Source organism: Haemaphysalis longicornis, unplaced genomic scaffold (genome assembly GCF_048455015.1).
Source record: "Haemaphysalis longicornis isolate Haplotype H1 unplaced genomic scaffold, Haemaphysalis longicornis Haplotype H1 scaffold_1, whole genome shotgun sequence".
NCBI lineage: Eukaryota > Metazoa > Arthropoda > Arachnida > Ixodida > Ixodidae > Haemaphysalis > Haemaphysalis longicornis.
Window position 1 is genome coordinate 104467825 of NW_027526203.1, and position 26793 is coordinate 104494617.

At 46.7% G+C, this 26793-nt stretch overlaps 1 protein-coding gene across 2 annotated transcripts in view; it reads right to left on the reverse strand.

Moving 5' to 3' along the window:
* Positions 1-1308: 1308 nt before the first annotated feature.
* LOC144178546 (deoxynucleotidyltransferase terminal-interacting protein 2) overlaps positions 1309-26793 on the reverse strand; it is a 33356-nt gene continuing 7871 nt past the window's right edge. For both annotated transcript variants that reach the window (XM_077706494.1, XM_077706486.1), the window contains exons 4-7: positions 22920-23015; positions 18943-19107; positions 15639-15748; positions 1309-1491 (exon numbers count right to left, since the gene is read on the reverse strand). In XM_077706494.1, coding sequence (XP_077562620.1) covers positions 1392-1491; positions 15639-15748; positions 18943-19107; positions 22920-23015 — 471 coding nt within the window. In that variant the 3' untranslated portion in view covers positions 1309-1391. The remainder of the gene's footprint in view (positions 1492-15638; positions 15749-18942; positions 19108-22919; positions 23016-26793) is intronic.

Below are 26793 nucleotides of genomic sequence, written 5' to 3' on the forward strand. Positions count from 1 at the left end.
TCGAAATGATTAAAAGCGAGTCGTACCAGCCTCAAGAGCAAAAATCCCTATTTGCACAGGCCTGGTATAAAATCAGGGGCTGGTCTCTCAGTGACCACGTCAACTGCTGGCCTGGTGCAATATAAGCTCGGGGAGCCCAGCATGGCAACACTAAGCGACACCCTCCGCTTCAGTCAGCACCTTCGGGCTTGCACAGACTTTCCCCAAATCCGTTGTGGGACCCCACAGACTGGCCTGGGCCATTCTGCAGCTACAAGTAGAATTGCAGAACAGCCTTGTATGGCATTACATTGGGCGCATGGAAGACAATGAACCAATAACTGTTGATTTGAGCTGGTGCCTTCAAAAGCTGATGAGCATGCGGCGAATCCTGAAGTTATGTGAACTGCTGGCAAGCAGCACTGAGGCATTCTTACCTAAGTTACTGCTATGAGGGAGAAAGATGCGGTCCTTCCAGAAGTCTTTTGGCAGCTGAGTTTCATGCTGCAATCACAGCGCGTCTCATGGTAAAAAAGGCACTTGGCAAATACCCAGCCTTCTGCTCGCGTTTTTCGGAATGAACATTATGTCTCTGTACCAAGCCAATGAGAAAATATGGTGCAAGCTCAATTTGACTTTAGTTTCTAACCTTCCATATTTGAGGCTTGAACTAGAGTGAAGTAAAATGGACCACAAAGAATGCACAATACAATAAAGCCTCATTACAAGAGACACTCAAGGGACCCAGGAAACGTGTCTATTGTACCCGAGGTCTCTTGTATGCGATGTTGCTAACATGACGAACACAGGAAAACCAACCAAACCATTTTCGTTCAAATGTCTGTTATAACCAAGTGTCTATTGTAACGAGGCTTTACTGTGATTACTCAAACTTTAGCATTTCTTCTTCTTAAAAAAATGAGTTGGCCTTGTTATGTTGATTTTGACCCAGTCAGTGTCTTTCACTACATCACCAGTCACAAGTAACCACGTCAAAGAGCTACTTTTCTACCAGTAGTATGTCAGTTGCAAGGTTACGACTTTCATAAAAACAGCTCGTCCTATCCTAGCGACACTGAAGCCGCCAGAACAAAAATAGAATGGGGGTCCCCTTTAGAGTGAAGTTTTTCCAGCCGATGCATTGCAATGACGACTTTGTCTGGCACAGCACGTGTCGTTTCTGCAAAGGTATTATGTACTAATATTTTCCTGATTTCTGCAGCACATAAATGCACAGCATTCAGGCATTTTGATGACAAGATGGCATTTCCCACCCACACAAAATGTGGGGTGTAGGCAAAATAGTGCGGACAAGGAAGAAAAACCAAGAAGAGGGCAAGGAAAATGTAACATAGCAGTGGGGGCACTGTTTAAACCAGTCCACAACCCTGCTACAAGCTACACGATCAATTTTATTTTTTGTGCCTTTTTAGGCGCTTCATATGCTTTGTGGCCTTCTTTGAGACCCTTTGCTGCCTTGCCATCGCTTCGTTGTATTTCTTCTTGTTGTATCTGCAAGAATAAAAAGAAAAGAGTCTTGTAGTGTTTTGTCACGTGTAAGCATGCGGTGCTGTAAAGTCCATATTGTAACCGGCGTCCCTGTGCCTGATCCTCCCAAAATTTTCAGTCCATGAGTAGCACCACCACTGCACAGTCCACGACCTAGTGTGCACAAACAGCCATTGTGTACAACCAGTGAGCTAGCCCTTTGAACGAGATGGGTGCTCTCCTCGCAATCAGGGTGAGCCCTCCCCCTTTTGCATAGCTTTTGCAGGATGGTACAGGAATAAGTAGGAGCAGGTGCTGATGCTGTAGTTACTCGATTCCAAGCACCCCCTTTTACTTCCACAATCGTGATGGCCAAAGTGAGGGGGGTGCTTAGATTTCAAAATAAATTACACCCCATTGACACACACACACATTTTCTTTCGGCAGTGTCTCAACGAGATGGGCGTATGGAATACAATAATGTTTCCTCTGGCAAACACTCGAGAGAAAAATTTGCACAGACAGCGAATGCACTGCTTTGATGTGCTCTGCCACTCATACTACCGCTCGAGTCCAGTATGCTGTTTCAGCCGCCGCTCTCTGCATCCCACAGCAGGTCGCCATCTGTTCCGTCGAAGTGGTTTGTGACTGAACATGCCATAAATGACGTGGTCACAACATCAACTTGGACCGCTAACACGCGCTGGAAATCCACCTTGCGATGGCTGCTTAGAAAAGGGGGTGCTAAGATTTGTACGCAGACTTTTTGTTCCAAAATTTTTTTCTGAAAGTAGGAGAGGGTGCTTAGAATCAGGGGGTGTTTAAAATCGCAAAGATACGGTATTTTGCATTCATGAAGTTAACAAAAAACCTCACATGCACCTGTGTGAGGGCCAATAAAATGGAAGCCCTGTGCTATGTGCAACAAAAGCCCTGTGCAACAAAAATCTCCCTACGGCTGTTGGCCTTTCAGTTCCTACCAATCAAGGGTCACGTGTGATGCTTCCCGCCTATTGTGTTTATACATCAAGCTGCAGATGAACCTGGCAGATAGAGCTGTGGCACCACCAGGGGTGGAGCAGGGTCCATGGGTTTGGGAGCAGTCCTGGGAGCAGGCAAGAGTGCCTTTTGTAGCAGGCTTGGAGCAGCCAGAAAGGCATTTTTGGAGCAGGTTTGCAGCAGCCAGAAATGCCATTTGGAGCCGATGTAACACCACTTCACAGCATTAGGGTGCCCCGCTAATCTCCCTGCAGGCCGCTGTGCAAGTCCCCAGCCAAGTACCTGTTATCTGTCTACTACCTTAGACGTTCTACCATGCACTACAACCTACTCTGAACTACGGACGCAGTTCTTGTACTGTATCTAGAGGTTTACAAAATGCGGAGTAATCTACCTTCGGCCCCAGCGAGCGCGCCGCGTTATTACCGTTCGAAAGAGAATCAGATAACACGCCTCACTTCGTGTCCGCTAACAGCAGTGTTAATGCGACCCCACGGCGGCGTCCCGTAAAACAAGGTGTTTGCTGGCATTTTTTCTATCAAACAGCGGTTTCAGTGTGTGCAAAGCAGAACATAGCTTTGTCTTTGCCCTCCACAGGGTTGCGAGAGTCGAAGTTAAGCCGCAGACTACGTAACTAGAGCGTGCCAGAAGGCCCGATTAATGTTGGACCCTGTTCTACTAAGCAGAGCTAACCCCCAAGTTGAATTGAATTCAACGGAAGTTTCTTTAATCTCTTCTGAATGCAGAAAAACGGAGGGAAGGCGAAAGGCAACCAGCCTTCCCTCCGATTCACAGTTCATTTCAGGTTTCAAATTCATCTCCGTTTCAAGTTCAGTGGCGAAAATCAGTAATTACCTCAAAACAAAAGCGCACCATATTAACAAACGAGGGCAAAGCATCCAAGACCCTGTTTGTTCAATACATGGAGCAACGAAAAGTTTCAGGCAGCAAAGCTAGTATCGCCAAAAATGGGTGACTAAATTGATGTTCACCTCCAATAAACTACAACGTTTCATGCAGATATTACTCTATCTTGTGGGAATCGTGGAGAACCGCGACCTGCGATCCCGAGCCAGCGCGCGCTTCGGGAGAGACGCTTGTGCGCTGCAACCGGTCCGGCGCTCCGATGGCGCCACCGATGTGTGCGGGGATAGGCGCGCGGGCGCGGGCGGCGTGAGCGTGTGGTGCGTGTGGCACGAGAGTCGGAGACTGAGAGTCTCGTCGGAGACCCGGTCGGGGCGAGATCGGCGGAACGCGGCGGTGGTGGATACATGCATCACAGGTGGGAGCTTTGTTTGTCGCGCGCCGTGAGTGCCTGCCTCCCGTTCGCGGTCACGACCCGGACGGCGTGATTCGTGAACGCCGTCGAGCCTTGTGCTCGCATGCTTTGGGATTCCCCAAATAAACGGCTGTGCTTCGGCACTACTGTCTACTGTGTTCTCGTATCGGCGAACCTCGCTGGGCTGCCGTAGGCATGGGAGCCCGCGTGGTTGACACGCCGGGAGCTAGCGTGGGGGCCTACCCCAGAGTGCTGGCAAGGTCCCCGAGGAACCCCTCATTTATCCCACAATCTAGGTATTTCCGATGAGACACAAAAACATTTCGCTTTTGGTCATTTTTCACGAGTGTGGCGCACCGGCCGACACCGGCAAACACAACCGCAAGAATGCAACACAGAGAAATGCAAACAGATGGCGCGTAGTGTCTGCGGCCTTACGGCTAAGCCGAACCCAAGTTCCATAGCCATAGCCTCGATGAAATCGAAACCACAAACGCCTCGCTGAAACCGAAAACACGATGCTTCAGCCAAGTTTTCGGGCACTGCGCATCATGGCGGTCGTATCTCGCGGCTCAATTCAGGTGCTGCGGCACAGGATGGCGCTGATAAACGAGTTTAGTGCAACAGGGGCGGTTTGGCACAGGCAAACAAGTTTGGCGCTCAATGGCACAAATGGCGCAGCTGTTCCGCCCCTGCACCACCCACGATTACATATCCACCTCCCGAAGATACTGCAGAGTTGTGCAAAACCTTATTCCGTCTGCTAGATTATCCCTCATGCCACCATCCCCAAATTGTGTTCCCTGAATCAGCTGTTGCAGCCCCAGCATGAGCCAATTAGAGCAGGAGAATCAGAGTTGCAAATTCGCCTCAAAGTTTTCCCCATCACTTCTGCAGGCGGCTGCTGTATTGCCGAAAGCATGTCACGAGGGAAAGCCAACCCGTGGCAAATGAGCTTTACAATTAGGACGCAAGTTGACTGGCCTCTCTTCAAAGGTGATGGCACGATGAGAACACTGTTTTTCGTTCCCTTTATTACTATACGCACTATTGGTCAGATATGTAATTATCAGGGGAAAGTTATGCAGCTACATTAGTGATGAAAGTAATTTTTGGATTAACAGTTTAGGGGAAATCCTCAGGTGGAGTAAGATTCTGCTAAGAACAATTTGACATCCAATTTGACATAACAAAGTTTTATTGACTGCTTTCTAGAGAGTTTTGTTGTTCGGGCACCGCAAGGCAAACAAAACAGTTCAGTAAAATCAACAGTTGGGCTAGTTGGTGTTGATACATCATTAAGTAGCACTTACTTGCAACTGTTTTTATTACGCATAAGCATAAATATATACTCAGAATGAACCCTTGCCCAGGTCGACTTCTCAATGGAGCGGTTAGATAAACACAACATTACAATGGTTATAGGAATGCGTAGCAATAAACACTAGATTACAATGTTCACATTCAACAAACAATCCACAGAACACCTAAAAGAAAAAATTCTTTTTCATGTACCGTAATTACCCGATTCTAACGCGCCCCCGATTCTAACGCGCACCCAATTTTCCCGGCAAGAAAAACCGAAAAAACTTGCACCTCCGATTGTAACGCGCACGGAACTTTGTGAGCAAGAAAAACGAATGCGAGAGAAACTGGCGATTTATTTCTCGAAGTAATGTCACTCATCTCACTCCTCGTCGCTCTCCGCTGACCACAACATCTCGTCCTTGGTGGCATCAAGCGCGTTCGCGATGCCACACTTCATAACGGACGTTCAACCATGGTCGATGGGATCGTTGTCCACGCCTGGCACGCCCATCCCGCGACCTTCTCCAGAGGCGCACGCTTCAGCCGACCGCACATTTTGAACGCGTGAGAGCCGCTGCTGCCACTGCTGTTATCGAGCGCGCAAGTGGAACGATTTGACGGTTTGTGTGAACGCCGATTGAAAAGCCTAGGCGCCTATGCTTTCTGCATCCGAAAAATCGTTGCGACAAGCTTTGGCGCCATCTAGAGATGGCGATGGGCGGGACGAAATGTCCGTTGTATCGGCAGTTTTGGTTTCGTATTCGATTCTAACGCGCATGCGATTTTCCGACCTATTTTTCCGGAAAAAAAGTGCGCGTTAGAATCGGGTAATTACGGTAATGCCACGGACGCGTGGCTGACACACTTTTTTTTCTTATATAGAAAGCTTTGTATTGATTGTAAGGTTTAACGCGCCGACGCAACGCAGGTGATGAGGCGTGCCGTAGTGGAGGGCTCCGGATTAATTTTGACCACCAGGGGATCTTTAACGTGCGCCGAAATCTCGTACACACGGGCATTCTTGCTTTTCGCCTCCATCAGAAAAGTGGCCGCCGCGGCTGGGAATTGAACTCATGACCTCGTGCTCAGCAGCGCAACGCCATAGCCACTGAGCCACCGCAGCGGGTTATATAGAAAGCCTGTGGCGGAATAATCACCAATTGACACGAGAAATAATTGAAGCTTTCTATATAAGAAAGAATGATGAAAAGTGTGTCAGCCACGCGTCCATGGCATTACATGAAAAAGAATTTGTTTTCTTATCGAATGCATAAACTTGGGTGTTTTGTGGGTTGTTTGTTGAATGTGAACATTGTAATCTAGTGTTTATCACTCCGCATTCCTGCAACAATTGTAATCGTGTGTTTATCAAATCGCACTATCAAGGGGTCGACCTTGGCAAGTGTTCATTACGAGTTTATATTTGTGTTTATGCGTAATAAAAACAGTTCCGAGTTAGCGCCGTCATGTGTGTCTTCTCTGCTTTTGTCCTGCTTCAAGCGCTACTTAACGATGAATGAATAAAAATATTACTTGAAAAATGTCACCATTAATAAATATGGCAATTGAATGGTTATTAGGTAAGTGGCATAAGAAGCAATACTTACTTGCTTATCTAATGAAATGGTTATAAGTATTGCGTGCAAGAAGCAATACTTACTTTTAGTTCCCTAAGAAAGACAGTTTGTGCAAGATTGTCAATTGTGGCGCTAATGCGAGGGCTGCAATTCGAAAGCTATTCTGAAGTGCTCACTTGTTGTGGCATGGCATGCATTCTCACGTAAGAGCACAGACTTCTGCCCCCGTCTACATATTGACAGAACTGCTTCTATGCTGACAATCTGCACGAACTTCGAATGCTTGCTGTAACACGGAACAACTTCTTAGGGACACCCATGCACAGGGGTGTGCAAAGAGGGGGGCTCAAGTTTGGATGCCAAATTCGAAAAGAGCGTTAGTTTCACCGTTTCAAGAGGCCACAAGGACAGCATGCAACTTTGCTTCCGAAATGAGTGGCATCGAAGAATAACCATTCTGTCAAGTTAAACGCAAACTCCATTTAATTAGACTCGATAAGCTGACTGATGTGCCAAGAGATGCTGCTGCCAATCGACGAAAGCAGGAAAAGCATCGTTTTGGGGTCTCCCCTCTTCTTCACCCACCCACTCAATCACGCATCATACAAAACAAAAAGGAAAGTCAATTAGCGAAAAGGAAAGTCAATTAGCCATTTAGTGCTAAATGCATTCCCTCTCCTCTCCAAATTGGCCACGGAAAAGAAGAAATAAGATGCCTTTTTGTTTCCACACCCATATCAGACGTTGCACAGATCCCATCACAGTCACAAGCGCCCTTTCCCTTCTCACACCTCAGGAGACAGCGAGTTGCCGTGACCCAAGGTGTCGCTACAGGAACACGGTGCTTATCCGATAGGAAGCCGCCTCTCACATCATGAGCAAATGAAGTGGCGTGCAACAACACAACAAAGCTTGTGGCCCTTACAACGTCGGAAGTGACGTCAGAGCTGGCTGAGAGAGAAGCACAAGCAAGTTTAGCCCTCCGGGCAGTTTGGGGGAAGTGTGCGCGCAATCTAAGTGTGCATGCATGGTTGCACTGGGACAAGCAAGTGGAATGGAGCTCGGCTGGTTCTCTGGCCACCTGGTCGACCGGAGGACCGGGCTGGCTAAGATGTCTAACCTGCTACGGAGCAACTTCAAAAACTTGCAACTGATTAGCTTAGTATTTTCACAGAGCTACCACTCGCGTCCCAGTTTCTTCAGTGGTACCTACTGCGCGTTCCGAAAAAATCTGACCAAGGAGAAATTTCGCTGCAGTAGGTCTTTAAACAGGGAGGTGGCTTTCAATGTGAACGTTTGTTTTTTGGCTTAGAGCAATGAAATTTGGTAGGCACATTGGAAATGGCATTAATTAGAAAAACATGAAGTTTTACCAAGATATTAATATATGAGTGTTTTTTTTTCCTACGAAGGCTTACATGTTATGTCGTGACAGTCCCAAAAATTTTTTTAATCACTTCGTTTATTTTATATGCAGCTTCATATTCACTGTTCCAGATTTCACTACAACTTCTGGTGGGCTATTTGCCTTGGCATTAAAAATTATGAGCATAAATGAACAATCTAAAACTGTCACGACATCAAGCACACTCCCAAGGATCGAAGCGACACAAACGGGGTCAAAATGTGTCCAGACATTCCCGCGCTACCCTTGTCAAGAACCCAGCAGGAGGCTCAAAATATGCTTTCCAAAACGGCTCCTGAAGTTGCTGGAGCTGTTAACATTTCACGAAGTGGATGAGCAATATTGTACACTCGAGCCTCGTTACAACGAAGTTAAAGGGGGAGTCATAATTACTTCGTTATACCAATTATCGCCGTTACAGTGGTGCCACTGATGAACGGTGATTTGGAGCAATTTTTGTATCAGCAAATTATTAATTTTGGAGCAATTTGGAGCACCTGAATGCCAGTTTTGGAGCACCTTGGAGCAACTAAACATCAACTGCTGGATGTGTCCAAAGGATCTCTCAACACTAAAAATTGACCAGTATCGTCCAGTAATTGATGTGGAGGTCGCCATGGAATGTGCTTCAAGGTGCTTGTCACACATGCGATCAAAAATGGACGGCACAGCTGAAGAATGATGGTCTTCTTTTCCTTACTAGGGGAAGACTTTTTCAAGGTGTCACTGAAAACGCATCATAGTTGGCAGGCTTAAACATGCATTAAAAATGACACCACCTTCCCGCGAAGGAACCCTGAGTTGACGCAAAGCATCTCGGAGGTTCTGAAACGTTCACGAGATTGGGTATCCAAATAACGGAAAATGACGGAACTCCGGACGGCGCAGCGTGACTCAATCGAAGCAGCAACTGAGGGAGCGGCGTGTGGACCGGGTTTATTATATAGAAAAGATGGAGTGGAAGGAGGAGATGAGAGAGGAGACGCGCATGTGCACTTATCGCGCAGCTGCAGTGATGAACAGCGCGCGCGCTATCGCACAGCTGGCGTGGAGATGGGGAGAGGAGGAGCAGCGCGCGCGCTATCGCACAGCTGGCGTGGAGAGAGGGAGAGGAGAAGCACGCATGCTATCACACAGCTGGTGGGGAGAGGGGGAAAGGTGCGGACGGACGACGGACGGACGGACGGACAACAGAGCCGAGAGCAAGAGATGCTTTGCATCTAAAATAGCTTTCACAGTCAGCTCTCCCAATAGCCCAAGAATAGCCAAATAGCAAATAAAAATTTCTGCCAACCACAAGGGAAAGTAGCCATATTTGGCTATTTATATCCCACTGTATGTATTTATTGTTCATTGGAAAAGAAAGATCCACCAACAGGCGTAAATTGTATCGCCTAGGGGGCGGACACTGGAACGCCTGCTGGTGTAGGGTGGGGGGGGATAGGGAGGAAAGATCCCACATCCCTGGGGCAATGGGATTTTTTTCCACTTATTTTGAAACAGTTGCTAGAAGTCGCCAGAAGTTTGATGCAATTAAATCCCCGAAGTGTCCACGCAATAGCAAAAATGCAACAAAAGATAATTTGCAAGGTATTTAGTTCCTTTCTGGTGCAGATAAAAGGCAACATGCAACACAATAATGAATATTGAAAAGCTTTGACAAACCTGCGTAGCAAAAAAAACCTGTCTCTCGCGCCTCTTTTCTAGTTCTTAATTGTTGAGGCAAGCCCTCGTGTTTTACTTTTTCATTTTATTAGATGCAGGCACTTGCTATCAGTCCTCGTGCGCATTTCCACGCTAGCTGGAAATGGGCACGAGAAATGCGCATGGAGCATTTTTGCGTGCGATTCGTGCGTGTGCGATTTTTTCACACCCGCGTCGACGATTCCATGCACGCGGCAGCTTCTGCCTCGCCCAGAAAATGACGCGCATCGCGCGCGGCAGTGGGAGGAGCCTGGCGACTTGCGCCAATGGGGAGGCGCGCACCTGATGGCGGCGGTTTTAAAGCGCTCGAGACAGCCCGGTCACAGCCGGCTGGCTCTGCCGGAGGTGTTTAGGCTTACCACCCTGGCAGGTATTGCATGGACGCTTTCACTAGCGACGCGGATGATGTTTTATAGTACCGATTTCGCCCATTATAGGCTCCTTCACTGCACAAGCAACTTTGTGTGTGCCTTGAGCGGTATTTTAGAGAGCGCTTAAAAGTGGTCGCTCGAGCTCCCCACACCACTTCACGGCCGAAGCCGCCGCCATGTTGCCGTGCCGCGCGCAGCGTGCGGGTGGTTACGTGGCAGCGTCAGCGCGCCTGTGGCGTGCGCAGCGCGTTTTCTCGAGCAGAAAACGCTCCATGAGGTTCATGCTTTAGAGAGACTGGCCGTTTTCCACGGCCCGCTTCACTTGCGACGGTCCACTCTGCGAGTCCAACAAGCAAAGTGGGAGCTTGCAGCCGAGCGCGTTACGCATGCAGCGAAACGGCGCTCCCGCTGGCTCTCGGAGTGGAGAGGGCCGGCAATAAACGCCACCTAAAACTACATATTTTTATAGCAGGAACCATTAGAAACTACAGCAAGAAGGAAAGTTTTTAACCGCGGTATGCCAGCGCTGCAATGACTTGCTAGACGAAAACACTGTATCGGCGGTACAGTGACGGCGCCAACCTAACTCAGCGCGACCAACACGATGACGGGTGCTGGGGAGTTAAGTTATCAAGCCAAATTAGTTATACATGTCTAGAGACCACTGTGAAGTAGAGCTTGTAACAGGCTGCACGCGATTTGCGCAACACAAATTTTGGCGCACGTTGGCGCACTTGCTTGCAAAATTGTGTTTTTTTTATCAGGATGGCACAGGATACCTCATTTTGCGCAAATTGGCGCAGGAGTGGGAGCACTGCCGTTTGGCGCCACGTATGTCCATTGGGGCGCTTAACCTTTAAGCATGCAGAGAAAAGATGGCCGTGTGGCTAGCCCGATCGCTACGCAACCTCAAATGCAAAGAAATTTGATTACAAGACAAATACTTGGCTTACTCAGTACTCACGCTATTTTATTGTCCGCTAGCGCTTCGGGAAAAAAAGTCTACAATAGTCTTCTGCTTCGGATGACGCAAGCAAAACACCTTTTTTTCAGCAATGGCCACCGCCTTCCTGCTGTTTTCGCCGTCATCCTTAGCACCGAAAAAACGCTGCAGCATGTCAACAGCATCGAGCGCCTGTGACAACGTAGGCACGGTGAACATGCGGGAATCGGCGCTCATGGCGTCTTCGTCATCGCTTGCGTCCGCTAGCCACGATGCTGTCATCGGTCGGTTCTTCGGTAGTCACCGCATTGGCGTCGGCGTTCACGTAATCGAAGGAGGACTCACTGTTTGCAATGACACCGGCGTCATTGAGCGTCTTCCATGAAGCTTCAACATCCTCAGCCTCACTGTCTTCCGCAGCAACGACGGCACCACATTCGGCGCTAACAGAGTCGCATGTAGCCCCTTCGTCTAAAAAGGCACGTCGGAAGCAGTTTGCAATCGTGTTTGTGAAAACACTCATCCACGCGGCTTGCAATATCTCGATGGTCATGAACAGGTCGACTTTGGTTTCTCCTTGCAAATTCATATTAAGAAGTATGCGATCACTCAGGCGTTTGCAGTACCTTGCCTTAAACGACATGATGATTCCTTGGTCAAGCGGCTGAACCACCGACGTACAGTTGGGTGGCAGGAAACAAAGTTCAATGTGACGTAGCGCAACACTTGTGTGGTGCGCTGTGCAATTGTCGAGGAGAAGGCACACCCTGTGGTTCTGCTCTTGCAGCTCATCGTCCCAGTTCCACAGCAATTCCACAAGAATATCGCGCGTCATCCAAGACTTACGGTTTGAAACATACTGCACTTTCAGCTTCCGCTTTCCCTTAAAACATGGAGGCGATGCGCTTTTGCCCACACCAAGCGCCAGTAGCTTCTCGGAGCCTTCCATGTTGGCACAAAGAAGCGCAGTAATTCTTTGTTTGCTGCGCTTCCTGCCATGGCACATCTGACCTTTGAGCGCAAGAGTTTTGTTGGAAAACATTCAGAAAAAAAAAAAAAAAAAAGCCCAGTCTTGTCAGCATAAAAATTTCCCTAGTGGAATATTTTCCCCGCAAAGGGCCGACACTTTCCTTCACCCATGCCGCCGCAGACTCTTCGTCAACGGATCGAGATTCGCCGACTACAGTTATTCTGACAATATCGTGCCGTTTTTTAAACCGTTGCAGCCAGCCAGCACTGGCAACAAAACTGTCATATCCCATTATGCAGGCGAAATCTCTTGCCTTCCTTAGCAAAATCTCGCCACTTACTGTGATGTTCGTAGCTCTGGCATTCAAAAACCATTTGAATGCGGCATCTTCAACTGGTTGGAACACCGCAGTTCACAGCTTCTTTCTGCTTCCTTTCATCCCACTGGTAACAGCACTTGTGATCGCTTCACGGCTAGCCAGAATGGTCGACAACGTGCTGCGGGCGATGCCAAAATCTTGTGCCACCCGAGACTTCTTCGTGCCGGACTCTTTCGCTTCCCAGATTCTTGATCCATGCCGTTATGGATGGCGACGTGGACGTACGAGGGCAGAAAGGGCACGGCGGCAGCGGCCGAAGTCCATTGTTGATAGCACGTGGCGGACAAGGAAAAACGCGAACACAACATTCCACACGACCGCAGGCGGTAAGAGAAGAGAGAGATGTGGAGACGGGCAACGAGCTGTGCCACCGCCTTGTGTCTCCTCCCACCACTGTCACATGGCCCCGCTTGCCCCACTCCACCAAGCTGGGCTATCGCTGGGCATGCAGCTGGGAGAACGAGGAGGTTGGTGCGGCCGCTCGCCGGCGGCTCCACGGAAAGCGTCGCCTCCGAGATTGTTGTGACGCAGCGCGGCTGCTGTTGGGAGGCAGGAGATTTGAATTGCCACGCCGCGCGGCTGCCAATGCGGCGAAAACTGATATTGTCGGCGTAAAATATGCATTTTTTCCCCCTGCGGAGACCAATTCGGTTTGTTATATCCATTGGGAGGTCCTTTTTTTTCGTTAAAACGAAGTTTAAAATACATGTATGTCTATGGGGATTTCATGGGGAATCTCATTTACTTCGTTAGATCCATTATTTCATTATATCCCGTTACGTTATAATGAGGTTCAAGTGTATTTGCTGACCTTGATAGCAGATGACCCTTGGGGTCTCTGCCCTTTGATTTGGTGCACATGGGATGCGTTATTGGCTTTCTGAAGGTCCTTTTGTGCAGGCTTCTAGGCAACAGGGCTTATGCCCAGCACAGAACAATTTTTACTGTAGGATAGCTGGTTGTTCATGCTGCTATTGGCAACTTCTCTATGCAGTTTTAACAAGGGCAAGGAGTGAGGCTTTTTTTTTTCTTTGACATAAATACTAAAAATTGGTTTCAGATTTTTTTGTTTTATTTTGTTCTATAACCTTGCCTGCAGCAGCGACTTGTACTCATACATGCAGGTGTTCAATGGTTTTTATCCAAAGCATCACAAGGATACAAATGAGCTACTTGAAAGCTTGGTATACTATTGAGCATAGCTCCAACTTTTTAATATTCTTTTTAATACCCTTTTCTTTCTTTCTAATATTCTTTTTAATAACATTTCTTTTTGATACTCTTGCAATTCAAGCCAGCAAATATTTTGCCCAGCACAGCCAATATGCACAGGGCACCACTATATATGTATGCACTGACACTATTTCTTTTAATCTGGAAAATGCTGCGGGTACGGTACATTTTTAATGCCGACAACAGTTACTCACTGACAAGTTTGACTAATTCGCATCATCCAATAAAAGATCCACCGCAAACATCCAACTCTTGTGCTTGGCGCACAGCCCTCTATTTCAGGCGCACGTTTATCACAACATATTGTGATTTGAAATACTGTAGTCTACATGGCGAAGTCAGTATTAACATCAGATCTGATGTCGCAGGCATTAATTATTACTACTCGCGCTCAATCGTAACCGGTATGTAGCGCAATCAGGCCATGCCCCACGCGCCGCGGCGATGCTGTGCACGCCACGCGTCGATCGTTTCTTTCCCAAGGCTAGCAAGCTTTTTACTGTCAAACATAGCAATAACTAAGCGTATATAAACATTGCAAACCAGACTAAAAGTTCCCTCTGCGAACCGCTATCACAAAGCACGCACACCACGTTTCACCCTCCGGGGTAAAATCACGTGCGTCATGAAGCGTTCGATGACTTCCGCCTTTTGAGCCACGCAACTTCCCGAAATCTGGCTCATGATCTCAGGCATTCCCATCGCAATAACTTCCGTGTTGAATACCACAGCAGATAAAATGATTGCACAGAAACTTGGCCGAGCGAAGCAGTGAAAGTGAACTCGGAAACGCACACTACGCAGTTCAGGCGGCCGCCATCTTGCGTTGCCCCAGCGATGCCCAATCAGGAGGGCTAATCGCGCTTCAGCATCTATTTCTGGCTTCAATTGTGCGTCTTTTTTTTTTTCTGGCATTCGTGTGTTTGTGAATGAACGAAGATAAAAAAGACGACAGGAACAGGAAAGAGGATCGCTCGGCCGATCCAACAATGCCAAAATGGCCGCGCCCGGTGCCACTGTTGCGGAGATACAGCACTTCAAAAATTGCTGTTTTTTTCACCCTTTTGTGCTGATATTTTATCACCGCAGCTGGCAAAAGTAATGTTTATGCCACTTTGCGATGGTTTTCGGCAGAAAAACTTTGCAAACGCACAGAATAGAAAACATAGAAGCCGAATATGTGGCTTTAAAAAAAAAAATATGTTTTGGTCATTTTTCCGAAGTTGAAAGCCGCGTCGCCCCTTAACGCCGTGTGCAGCTTCTACACAGATCGTAAAATAACCGGTTCCACCAGCCAGTTCGGACAGTGTCGAGACGACACAGGCAGCTTTCCCAGGTGGTGCCTCATACAGGAAGCATGTAGGGAGCCTCGATTTACGCGTCTGCCATACAGGGTGGACACGTGTGCATTGACGCCGCCATTTTGGGTCACTCGCTAGCCACCGCAGTAGGTCACTGTATCAAAACCGCGCTGTAATTATCGCTGAAACACAGTTTACTGGCGAAATTGGAATCATCTTATCTGTTTCGCGTTGCTGGGTCTTGTGGGAAACGAAAAGAACAGCGCGTTGAGCACTGACCCAATAGCGACGGCACGGGATCGTTCAAAGGGTGTCTCCACCCTGTATGGCGGCGCTGGCATCGAGGCACCCTAGAAGTACGCACTAAATAACCAATAGGATTTGGACAACAACCCTTCAGTAGCTGTGTTACGTGGAACCAAAACACACAAGGAGGCATTGCACTGGGAAATTGAAGGAAATGTATTGTTTCTATTTATAACAAGCAGTATCTTCAATTCACCAGTCCAGAATAGCTCTGTACAGTTCGAAAAAAAAAATACAGATCTGCTTTCGGGCAGTCGCAAGTCACACACCATGGAGAGACCTAAGGACAGCCGCAATTGTACTCAACAGGCAAAGGCAAAATTGTCAAGGCCGCCAATTCCCCCCCCCCCCGACTCGGTCACAAAACGGCAGCCGTCCAGCACCCCCCAAACTCACCTCCTGAACTCGGCATCAGCCAGGAGCTCTTCCACCATGGTCTGCTTGCGGTCCTTTTTGGGCACCCTTGCATGGTAGAAGTCTGCTGGAGAGTCCACCACTGTGCCAACCTGGTGCCACAGAACAGTCCGGAAGAGACGTTGAGAAAAAAGGCACTCACCACGAAAACCATAACCTAAATACTAAACTCAGCAGCAAAGCAATTTTCCTTTGCCTCCTGCGTGACTGTCAGAAAGGCACCACAGAAACGCTGCAAACTATTGCAGTCGAACCCGTTTATATCGAACCCGTTTAATCGAATTATTTCTTACACTGAACTATTTCTGCACATGGTATAATTACGATAAGAGTATATAGCAGAAATTACACTTATATAGAACAAAAATACCAGACTCCCGATATCTCGAACATCAACTGTCGCAAATGTGCCCCCGCAAGTTGGCTTTCCCTCGCGGTGAAGGAGAAATTTCATTCCAGAGCACCCTAGACGTGGTTTACCCCGCCGCTCACTGGCAGTTGCCGGCTCTTTCCCCTCACCAGTGATGCCACTGATCGACAACGTGATGACGACGATGTTTGGATGCTAATGGTGCAAGGGAAACTCGGGCACCAAGAAAGTGGTTCGATAACTGATGTGACTACTGAAATTGGTTAGAGAGAACAGAAGTGAAATCAGTTAAGGACAACGAGCACGGCTGGTGTACAGGGCCAGGATGAAGAGTAAGAGGGCCTAAAAGATAAATAAGGTAACTGGTGTAAAACTATGGGTGGCACGAGATGAGCTGTGAGAAGTGAACCTCTGGCAGAAACAAGGCATCGTCTCCTAAAAGGTACAACGGATGTAATGGAATATGTTGTCGGTAAAGTTCTCTGAAGTGTTTGCGTCGTGTAATGTCAAGTGCCTTGCATTGAGCGAGGATGTGTATTACGAATAGGCCCTCCCCACACCTGCTACACAGGGGTCTTGGAGATCCAGTGAGCAGGTGTGAGGGTGTGACATGTGTGTGGCCTATCCGTAACCTAGCCAAGGTAACTTCAATGTGCCTGTTGTGTGAGTCAGTAGTGTATTGTCCCAAGTGTGGTTTCATTATGTGCAGTTTGTTGTCTGTCTGTTCGCTCCAGTCTGCTTGCCATGTTTTACGGAGTTGTTGAGGTCTGTGTAAGGTAGTGTTGTTATGTTTACTGTGTTTCGGAAAGCAGCACTGGTGGCCATTTCATCCACCAGTTCATTTCTGCCGATACCAGAGTGACCTGGCACCCAGAAGGTTGGAAGAATAGGCTAACATAATTATTTGAAGACAAGATTAACAACACGGTTTTTCGATGACTTTATGGATGACAATGTACAGACGACGCTCAGCGAATCAGTATAAATGATTGACTTAGTAATATGATGTTCAACTATGACTTACAACATGCCATATGCTTCTGCTGTAAAAATACTTGTCTTTACATTCATGGTTCTACCTGCATTAAATTTGGGTCCGTGTGCAGCACAAGACACCACAGTAAAAGTTTTTGACGCATCATTGAAAAACTCTGCAGCCCCGTATTTATCCTGCAGATACCGTATTTTCCGGTGCATAAGTCGCAGTTTTTTTCTGAAATTTTCGTTGGTGCCTGTTATCTACCGGTGCGACTTTTGCATGGAATTAATTCGGTACACAGTGGCTGTACGTGGTCCGCGCTCGAAAAGGTGCCTGTGCACTGTGCGATGTCAGCACACGTTATGAGACACAGCTCTATGGTCTAAATGAATGAATTATCTGTCAGCAAGTCGGAGGAAGAAGGCTTTGATGGTTTTGCCTAAACGCCGTCCGTAAGTACATGCCATCTGTGTGTATCAATGAACCATTTTTGAGAAGTTCTGTCTAGACTTTGGACGGTATATGCACATGTCTAGCACTGCTTACCGGGGGATGCGTTCAGAGGCGGCGGCCGCCGCAAGCACGTAATTTTGCTGAACTTTCTAATGAACTGATCCTCTACGGGTTTACCTGATTAACAAGTGCGTTTTGTAAACACTTCATACGGTACATGGAATGCTGCAACATCCCAGTTTTTGGTGTCCTGTTTTTATTGAATTGCAAAAAGGACAAGTCACATAACACAGGGCGAAGGTGCTATGATGCTATATGATCAGAGTGAGATGATTTGAAGGTGTCTAAAAAGGAGACCTCATAAAGAGTCACTTTGTCCCTCCCACTCTGTGAGAAGGGAACAGAAATTGATGGGCGGTTTAAAAAGAGCTGGGTTGTGGATGCATCATTAAAAACAGGTTTAAAGAGATGACTATTCATTGATGAGATTTGAGAGGCATATACGAGTTCAACACAAGTTTGCTAGTGCACTAAGTACCCTTTGTCGCACTCTGCATAAAGGCTATGGACAGGACTAGTGCGGAATGTGCCACACGACAGGCAAAGCCCTAAGTGCAGCACTGGGTCGAGCATTTTCAGCGCTGTTTTGGCGACTGACCCATTCACAACACTTTCGTAGTCCAAATCGTAATCCAAAGGTGAAGCAGGAGTTGTTTGTCTGCGCCGTATGATTGGTGAGATAGCACTTTCAGAATATTCATTATTGTTAGGCATTTTTGTTTGAGTTGTTCGATGTGAGGGACGAATGTGACTTTTTCGTCCAACACCACACCCAAAAAAACTTGTGTTCCTTTCTTACAGGAATCGAGTCACCAGCGAGTTCTATGTTAGGATCGGGCCGGATTCTGCACCTCTGTGAGAACACAACACAGACACTGTTCGCAGGACTAAATTTGAACCAATTTTAGTCCGCCCAGTGAGAAAGTTCGTCTACCCCAGCTGAACCTGACATTCACATGTTTTCTTCTGTGCTCACCAAAGTGCTTGTCCCCAGCAGTTGCTTTTTCTTTCCAACTGGTCAAAGGCAGATCTTTTCATCCCAGGTACGCACAAAGATGAAAGCAACATGACCAGGGTGCTTTTTTTTAAGTGCTCATATGACAGACTGCGCAGCCATATAGCCTGCTCTTCTTGGTTGATGAAGTACTGTTTGCAAACGTCTTTACTTAAAATAATGCATGTGCAGCAAAAACAAACAAACAAGAAAATCATCAGTAGTAAAATCTATGACCAGCTGCTCTTCGATGCCACCAATGCCTTACGACAGTTAACCTGCACACGAAAAAACTGCCCTAGACAAATATGGCTGCTGCTTTTAGCGTTTTACAACCACCAGCCTCAAAGAAAATTCAAAGCTGACTTGATTCGAGACGCTCAGTTTAAGATGAGACAACAGCCTGCTGAGGAGGAGGAGCACACTCCACCTGGAAGTACTTGGGCAGGTCCTTGAGGTCGTTCTTCTTGTAGAAGCGCTTGGGGTCCAGCACGTGACGCATGCGCAGAACCTCCAGGTCGCGCTTCAGCTCCTCCGTCATCTCGGGCGCCGGCAGGCCGAACCAGTTGGGGCCTTTGGTCTTGCTGCGCTCTTCCTGCAGCAAGGAGATGGGGGAAAAGAAGCTCCGCTGGAAATAAGCAACCTGCAGCGGATCGCGTCACAGGCAGCCTTCTATTTTTAGCAACTGCTTCAAAAAGACAAGCTGCACACCTCCATAAAATGGAAAAACTGCTTCCCAACAAGGCAAGCCCACATTAACAAAGATGACACAGCTTGGAAGCTCAAATCGGCGTTCTTTACTTAAAATGTTCACTAACTGTATGACTGGACAAGGTGCTCAAAGTGGCAGGTGCATTTTCCGTTGTTTTTCAACGCGCCCCTCTTACCACACTGCACCACAAACACTGCACAGTGTTTGCAGACTTTAAGCTGACTTGACTTCACAAACGACTTATTGTCTAAATATTCAAACAATTAGGAAGGGCAGTGTAAAAGTGGCCATACAACAAACATAGGTTCAGAAACCCTTGCTTGAATGCACAAGAAGGGCAGTGTAAAAGTGGCCATACAACAAACGTAAGTTCAGAAACCTTTGCTTGAATGCACAAGAAGTGACATAATAAAATCCAGAGAGCATGTGGTGGTGTTGCCGATATTCAAGGCGCATAGTGCATGTTCCGCTAAAGCCACTGTAAGAGAAGGTGGCTTAATTAGCGTTATGATTTGCCACACTTAAATTATGTTCCATTTCTTTTTGCTTCATGTGTGACCTAATCCTGTTATAATCCATTTGTGTGATGCTCCATGTTGCACTTTTGCAGATTTTTGTTTAAATTATTTGCAATGTTTCTTTCTATTATCAATTTCCCCATATAGTCAGGCTTGTACTTGCTCTAACTGCCCATTTCACTCTGATGTAAGGCTGTGCGCCTCACCAAGCAGGCTTCTGAACCAGCTTGCTGCCTGGGATCCTTTTTCTCTAGCAGAAATAAAGCTCATTTTAGTGAGCAGCGCTTTGGCGTCTGGTACAGGGGTTTCGCGGAGGCGGGGGTGTCCGTGCAACCAAGTGAGCAAACGAGGCACTCCAGGCAGAAAGAAAATGGAGGAGCAGCGTCTGGTGAGGGGGAGGGGGGGAACGCGCTGCTAAGGCATCATCTCCCAGCGTTCCGCAACGACTCAGTACGTCTCACTGCCAACCCCTCACACTTTCGCCAAGAGTCACTGACGAGGAGCACCCTACCCCTCACACTTTCATAGGACAATCCTCCTCCGTTTGTGGCTCATCCAAACCACGTTACATCTACGCGGGAGGTTCAAACACGATTTTCAACAACATGCTCGGCAGCAGCGAAGTGCTGCAAGGTAACAGCAGAGTAGCGGCTTCCGTGTGTTCACTGATCAAGCGATGACTTCCTGAAATGCAGCAGCTATGCGCCGTGGCCGAGAAGACCGCCGTTCGCACTGCGCACAAATTTCGCATTAGGGAGTATAATAATAGTCATGTGATTTTTTTTTAATCTTGTTTACAGGACAGTTGTAGTCAGAGAGCTTGAGGCCTAGAGCAGTTTTGTCCAAGAAGGCTGGCTCTAGGTGTTGCTGCATGGCACTGTGGCTTGATTCGAGTCGGTCAGAGACTAGGCTAGGCCACTGGGGCCACTTTCCAGGAACAGAGTGATGAGTGAAGCTCAAAAAATGTTATTCAAGCCAACAGACACACAACATTCCAACCACAATTTGAACCATTCAAATCTTTTCACAGTAACAGCGTGTGAATACGTGAATACAGAATACAAATCAAATGTTATTACTGAAATCGAATATATTGCAGTTCGTTTCTTGCCTTTGGTTCCTTGAATTTGTCCACAGTAAGGGAATGTGAATACTGGAATACAAATGAAATGGTGCCTCTTTGAATAATTGGATTTGCAAACAAAATATATGGCATTTGGCTTTTGAATACTTAGTATATTTCCAAAGTATGACTGCAAAGTGCAAAACCCACTTTGCATCTACGACTGTACATCAAAATCTGGTGCTTGGGCAATCAAAAATAACTGCCGAGTAAAAGTTGGAAGGATGAGGTAGAAAAGGGGGGGCTGAAGGTACAGAGCTTACTTGCTTAAATAGCAATTTTGAAGATACAGTTATGCTCGTTACAGCAGATCCGGCAACAACGGACTTTCGGGGAGTCCGCTCCGCTCACCACGGACCCGGCTAGAGCACACTATCGGCTACAACAGACTAAATTTTAGGCGAAAATTGTTTCGTCTGAAAGTTTATAGTGGACTTCTGCGATGCCGGCACCCGATGTGCTTTTTCTTTGTTTATTTTTGCAAGAAAACTGTTATGCCTGGCAACATTGCTGGCAGCCGGGTCATTGGCGCAGCCAAGCCAAGCCAGTGCCAGTGGCTTTTTTGTGCAACTAGCGGCATGAGCGGCAGGGTAGCTGATTTCACTGTCGGATAAATTAAGCATAATTAACGCTGTTGAACATTAGTGGGGAAAAACAGGCCTACATTGCCAGAAGTACAGGCCTGTCTAAGCAGACAGTCCGCTCTACCGTCAAGAACAAGGCCGCTGCCGATAAACGCGACTCCGGTGAGATTGAAAACAGGGCTATCGAATACTCGAAGTGGTGCACTCGGAGGAGAGTCTGCCCTCGTCAGTTTTTTTATGTAATAAAAAACTCGGGTTCAGTGAAGTTCGCCTTTTATTATTGCCACGCATGCATCGTTCCCATAAGTGCACAGTCCAACTGGTCTAACTTTCGATTTTACAGCTGACCGTCATCAGATTATTTCCTTACAGCTGTTTCAACGACCAGACTAAAATCGCTAAAAATGTGGGAGCTGCCTTGAGGGAACGTCGGGCAGCAATCCGATTTCTTTGCCGAACGGTTTCGGGAAAACCTGCCTCATCGTGAGGGGATTTAAAAAAGCCTAGCTAATGTCGATGGCCACGACTGATGTTTTATAGCCGGTTAATAATTGCGCCTAGTTATATTCTTGCTTTATTTGCTCAGCTTATCATGCGTCTTTACACTCGTGACCACATGCGCTAGGCCTTCTCCAAGTGCCGGGGCTACGCTTTGGAAACGATGTTTACGCGATTCTTTGCCCTCGCGCGAACACTGTGCAGAGGTGTTGCAGGGGTTTAGAAAGACCAAAGTGTATGTACTATGCATATGCAATGTCGATCAAAGTACCCACTTTAGGGCTCATACCCCCCCCCTCCGCCTCCCGCCCCCTCGTCAGATACAGCATACTCCGGCTACAGCGGACGTTTTTTTCCGGATTCAGAGGGTCCGTTGTAACGGGCGTAGACTGTAACTAAAAAGCGACACCTCCCTTGGCTACATACAATGACCATAGTATACAGTCATTTCTGTAACGGTAAGTACTTAATAAAAAACTATTTTTCATTTTCATGGCATCAAACACTGTCATAAACCAATCAGAAAAATTGACTCCAGAGCACGCTAAGCAGCTGGTTTTCTTGTGTGAGTGCAACGATTCGGAACCAACACATCAATTTGAAACAATTCAGTGCTGAATTCTATATTGGTTTATTTATCTCGATGTGATTTGATTTCCAACCACTAATCACTATTTCCGTGCCTGAAATTTCTGTACGCCCCGTTATTCTCATTTAATGACAACTGATGACATAGGAAGCATGGTGTCTAGAAGAAGAACAACAATACTTTGGCTGACAAGACAAATCGCCAGCAGTTCACAGTAATGAAAAGGAAGCCATCAATAGGGAAAAAATGGAAGAGCCTTTTTCCGTTTTTATCCTCATCGAAGCTGCCTTGCTCTCTTGTGTAAACCATTTCATGGTAATTTTTCAGAACAAGTGGTTACGGATGCCGTAACGTGACAAGCCAGAGCTCCACGCACAACCCACCCTTCGGCGTGCCTTGAGGCGTCTCAGAGACTCCGAGTACGGCGGCACACAGTCTCTCTTCTCAAAGCCAGGAGTGAGGACGCTTCCTTGCAGCATCTGCAGAGTGGAGGGACATCAGAAGCAGCAATGACGACCAGCTCTATTGCGCTCGCACATTGGGGCTGCTTCCGACACTGCACAACACGGACGGTTGATGCCCAATACCCTGAAGAGCGGAAACCGGGCCCTTATTGGGTGTGTTCAGATAACGACAGCCCAAGTGGTGCCATGACGCAATTCTTTGCAGATCCTTTGAAGATCCTTGAAACTAGAAAGCTGCACCTTTCCCTTAACCTAGAAGTGTCCAAAGTAAAGGTTGGCAGATTTTGTAGTGGGATAAAAGTTTATCTTTCCAACAGCTAAAAACAAAATGTTCAAGAAGCACATCTATTCATTATCCCCGGGAGCCTGAAAGACGGACAGTTGGGAAGACGAAGTTGTTTTGCAGTTAGCACTTCGCATGTACCAGGTAGAACGGCAATACACATTTGACTATGACGATCGCGTGTCAAATATTCTCTGTGCCGGCAGCGAGGTTACTTGCTTATAAATGGGGTAGATTACCTATAATATGCGATTAAGCAGCGTCAGAAATCAAACATATGGGTTTATGACACAGCTAGGGCAAGGCGATAAAGAAATAATATGGTAGCCTTACTCTGGTGGGAGAAACAAGCTCAGAAACCTCACAATTATTTTAATGCCTACCGTAACTAACAAGTTCAACAATGGGTAAATATCAATACTATGATCAGTTTTCTTTATAGCAGGCGCTTTATTTTTCTAAACTGTAAAAATCAGCCATAATTATTTGTTTTTTTTTTTTTCACTGCGAACTGCTACTCAATTGTTGATCGGACATTAAAAAAATGAGTTGAATGTGACGTCATTTTTTCGAGTTAGAACAAAAATAACACAACAAATGTTTAGCTTTTAGAATACTCAGGAATGGAGTGCCATTTTGTGTAGGTATTGCAAAAATTGGGAAACATGATTTTTTTTAAATGACGTCAAAAGGTGGGCCTTTTTTCCAAATTTTTATTTTTTGTAGCATTTTAGGAAGCGGTATTTTGATAATTTTTCAATGTAGAGCATTTAGCAGAGTATCAGGTGTTCAGCAGCCCCTCGTAAACACATCTGAAAAACTAGACAGCTTAGCCTTGAGGGTGATGTGTAAAAAAAAATTTTTTAGAAGTGCCACTTTTGCACGCCATTGCTCTCGCTACTAAGTTTGAGAAATATTTTCTCAAAAAATATAAATATTGCAAATTCAATTTTCACGAATCCAGCAGAAAAGTTCGCAAATATTTGTTTAAAAAAATTAGGAAAAAACTTCGCTTTGTTTTACAGGCCCCCAAAGTTGCCACACCAAGCAATGGGGAAAGTAGCCCGGCCCGGTCGTGCTCTAAATATTTTTTTATTAAATCAACGATGGTGTTTCTCACTAAAGTAATGCCAGTTCCATGGTGAAGGTACAATGTTCTACACGATATTAAAGTTTCATCTCAAACAAAAAATGGTCATGGCACCACTTTGGCTGTCCTTATCTGAACACACCCTATTATGAAAATGCCACACTTGAATGGCCCCGAGTACTCTGAATCTGAAACAAATGTCGCCATCCCAACCACGAGCAAGTTAAGCAGTCCTTTCTCCTTATAGCTTGCTGTGCTCTTAGAAGGTCCATGAAGACAAAATACAATTGTGTTTAATTTGAAAGAACTGCCCCTTGGCATGGGCGTCCGGAAGGAGGGGCAAGGGGGGGCAACTGCCCCCCCTTGGAGATTTGGATATTTTTATGCACTACAAAAAAGCTGCACAGCTTGGTTGGCCCATAATTAAAAAAACTTTGCCCTGAAGGGCGGAAGAGAAGAGAGAACGACGCCGACGTTATCTCCTTTGTTCCGCCCTTTAGCCCAAAGTTTTTTTTAATTATGCACGTGTACCAACTTGCCCAGCAATCCATGCTACTCAAATGATTAGTACACTCAGGTCCTGCGTATCGGCATGGAACGCCCTTCAGGACTGCGGTCAACATTGCACTTTAGACGGTGGGACTCTTCGATTTACAGTCTCGGACTCGCCACCGACTCCCTGAGAAGCAGTCCGGCATTAGATTTTCCCATGCATACCTATGGCTTCGGGGAATCCTCGGACTACCCGCGGACTCTCCACGGTGAGTCCGAGACTGTAAATCTAAGAGCCCCACTGACTGACATTGCCGGTCATGTGACGGCAGTGAAACAGACTGCCTGTGCTGGCTATTTAAGATAGCGAACAATTCTGAAAGGCTTGACTTTTTTTTTCTCTTAGCTCTAGATTTATGCAGTCTTAGCGCAAGAACATCAGTTTTCGGACAAATTTGCAGCTATATCTAGCTTAAAATCTTCACCGCTACAGGGAGAGTGTAACATCCTCCCGGGCCACGGAGGAGAACCTTTTCTTTCCTCCATGTCCCGTCCCGACCCATCACCTTGTACACCCTTTCCTTCGAAATTGCGAAATGTCGGCACAACCCAAGCCCCGAAACAAAACCTGTAAATCAGCCCCTCAAAACGCTTGTACGCCTTTATTGCATTGAAAGTGAGGGAGGCCACTAGTATCTTTATTGTGTGAGCCATTTCAACAGACTTCATCACACATGCCATCCCGCAATTTGCCCAGAAAAACTCGAGGGGTCTGCAGCTGCTATTCAAAGAACATTGACGGAGTGCAGTTGTATGTATGTGAACGTATTTTGCTATGTGCTGGCGATCAGTTGGCGTAAGTCAAGAACCCTCACGCAGCGAGGCTGGCCACTCTCTTTACAAAGTGACAGTAACTTTTCGCATTTTCTTTAACTCTATTTCTTTGTTCGGTAATAAAATCCAATGTATATTCTCCAAGTCTGGTTCTAATTCTCTGTTTGTAATTTTTGTAACCACAAATAGCGCCTTTTTGGTGCTATCCAACCGTACACACGCCCCCCCCCCCCCCCCCCCCCCCCCCCCCCCCGCTAAAGGATGCCCCCCCTTGCAAAAAGTTCTGCGGACGCCCTTGCCCCTTGGTAACTTAGCCAGGTCCATTTCGGCCACGAAAGACAGTTCCAATTCAGCCCGAAAGACGCTTTTTAACCGAGAAAATGCGAGACATTGAAAAATATTCAAATTTTGCCCCACAGTGATATATTTTGAGCCAGTGCTAAAAACAAAGCTACCAGTTTGTTAACTGCTCATTCACATTCAAGTGATACAATCACATGAAACTAAAAGCCCCACTCCAGACACACAGCCATGCCCACCAATCGCACAGCCAACGTTCTGTGATGTCGTAGAGAAATCACCGGAAAGTGGCTAGCGAGTTGCACTTGGTTCATATGTTTTCTTTAATATCTCGACTATTTCTTTGAAGGTTGCGACAAACTTGGCATCATGGTTATCTAGAGAAAGGGGTCTTTTTAAAGAACCAAGCTTGCATTTTGTATTGACGACCCCTTTACACTTGGAAATCAAAGCAAATGACTCACAAGGTCATGTGGGCAGTTCAGTCTAACAAAGACATAAAATAGCTTCAAATCACTAGCGCGGTTCACCATGCCCTAGCTACAGCACGAGCCATATTGAAAAAACTTGCAAATGAAACTATTATCCATTAAAGGATTCATACAGGGCCCGAGAGCAGATGCTCTATGACATGACATATGCTGTTCCATGACAGCTCCTGGCTGAACATTTTATTTTTACTTGGGAATTTCCGCGGAAGACCTGAGAAGCAGGGTGTGACCTGGATACAAGTGCACGCAGCATATTGTTGTTCAATAGTAATGAAGAGCTGTGCTAGCACCATAATAACAGAA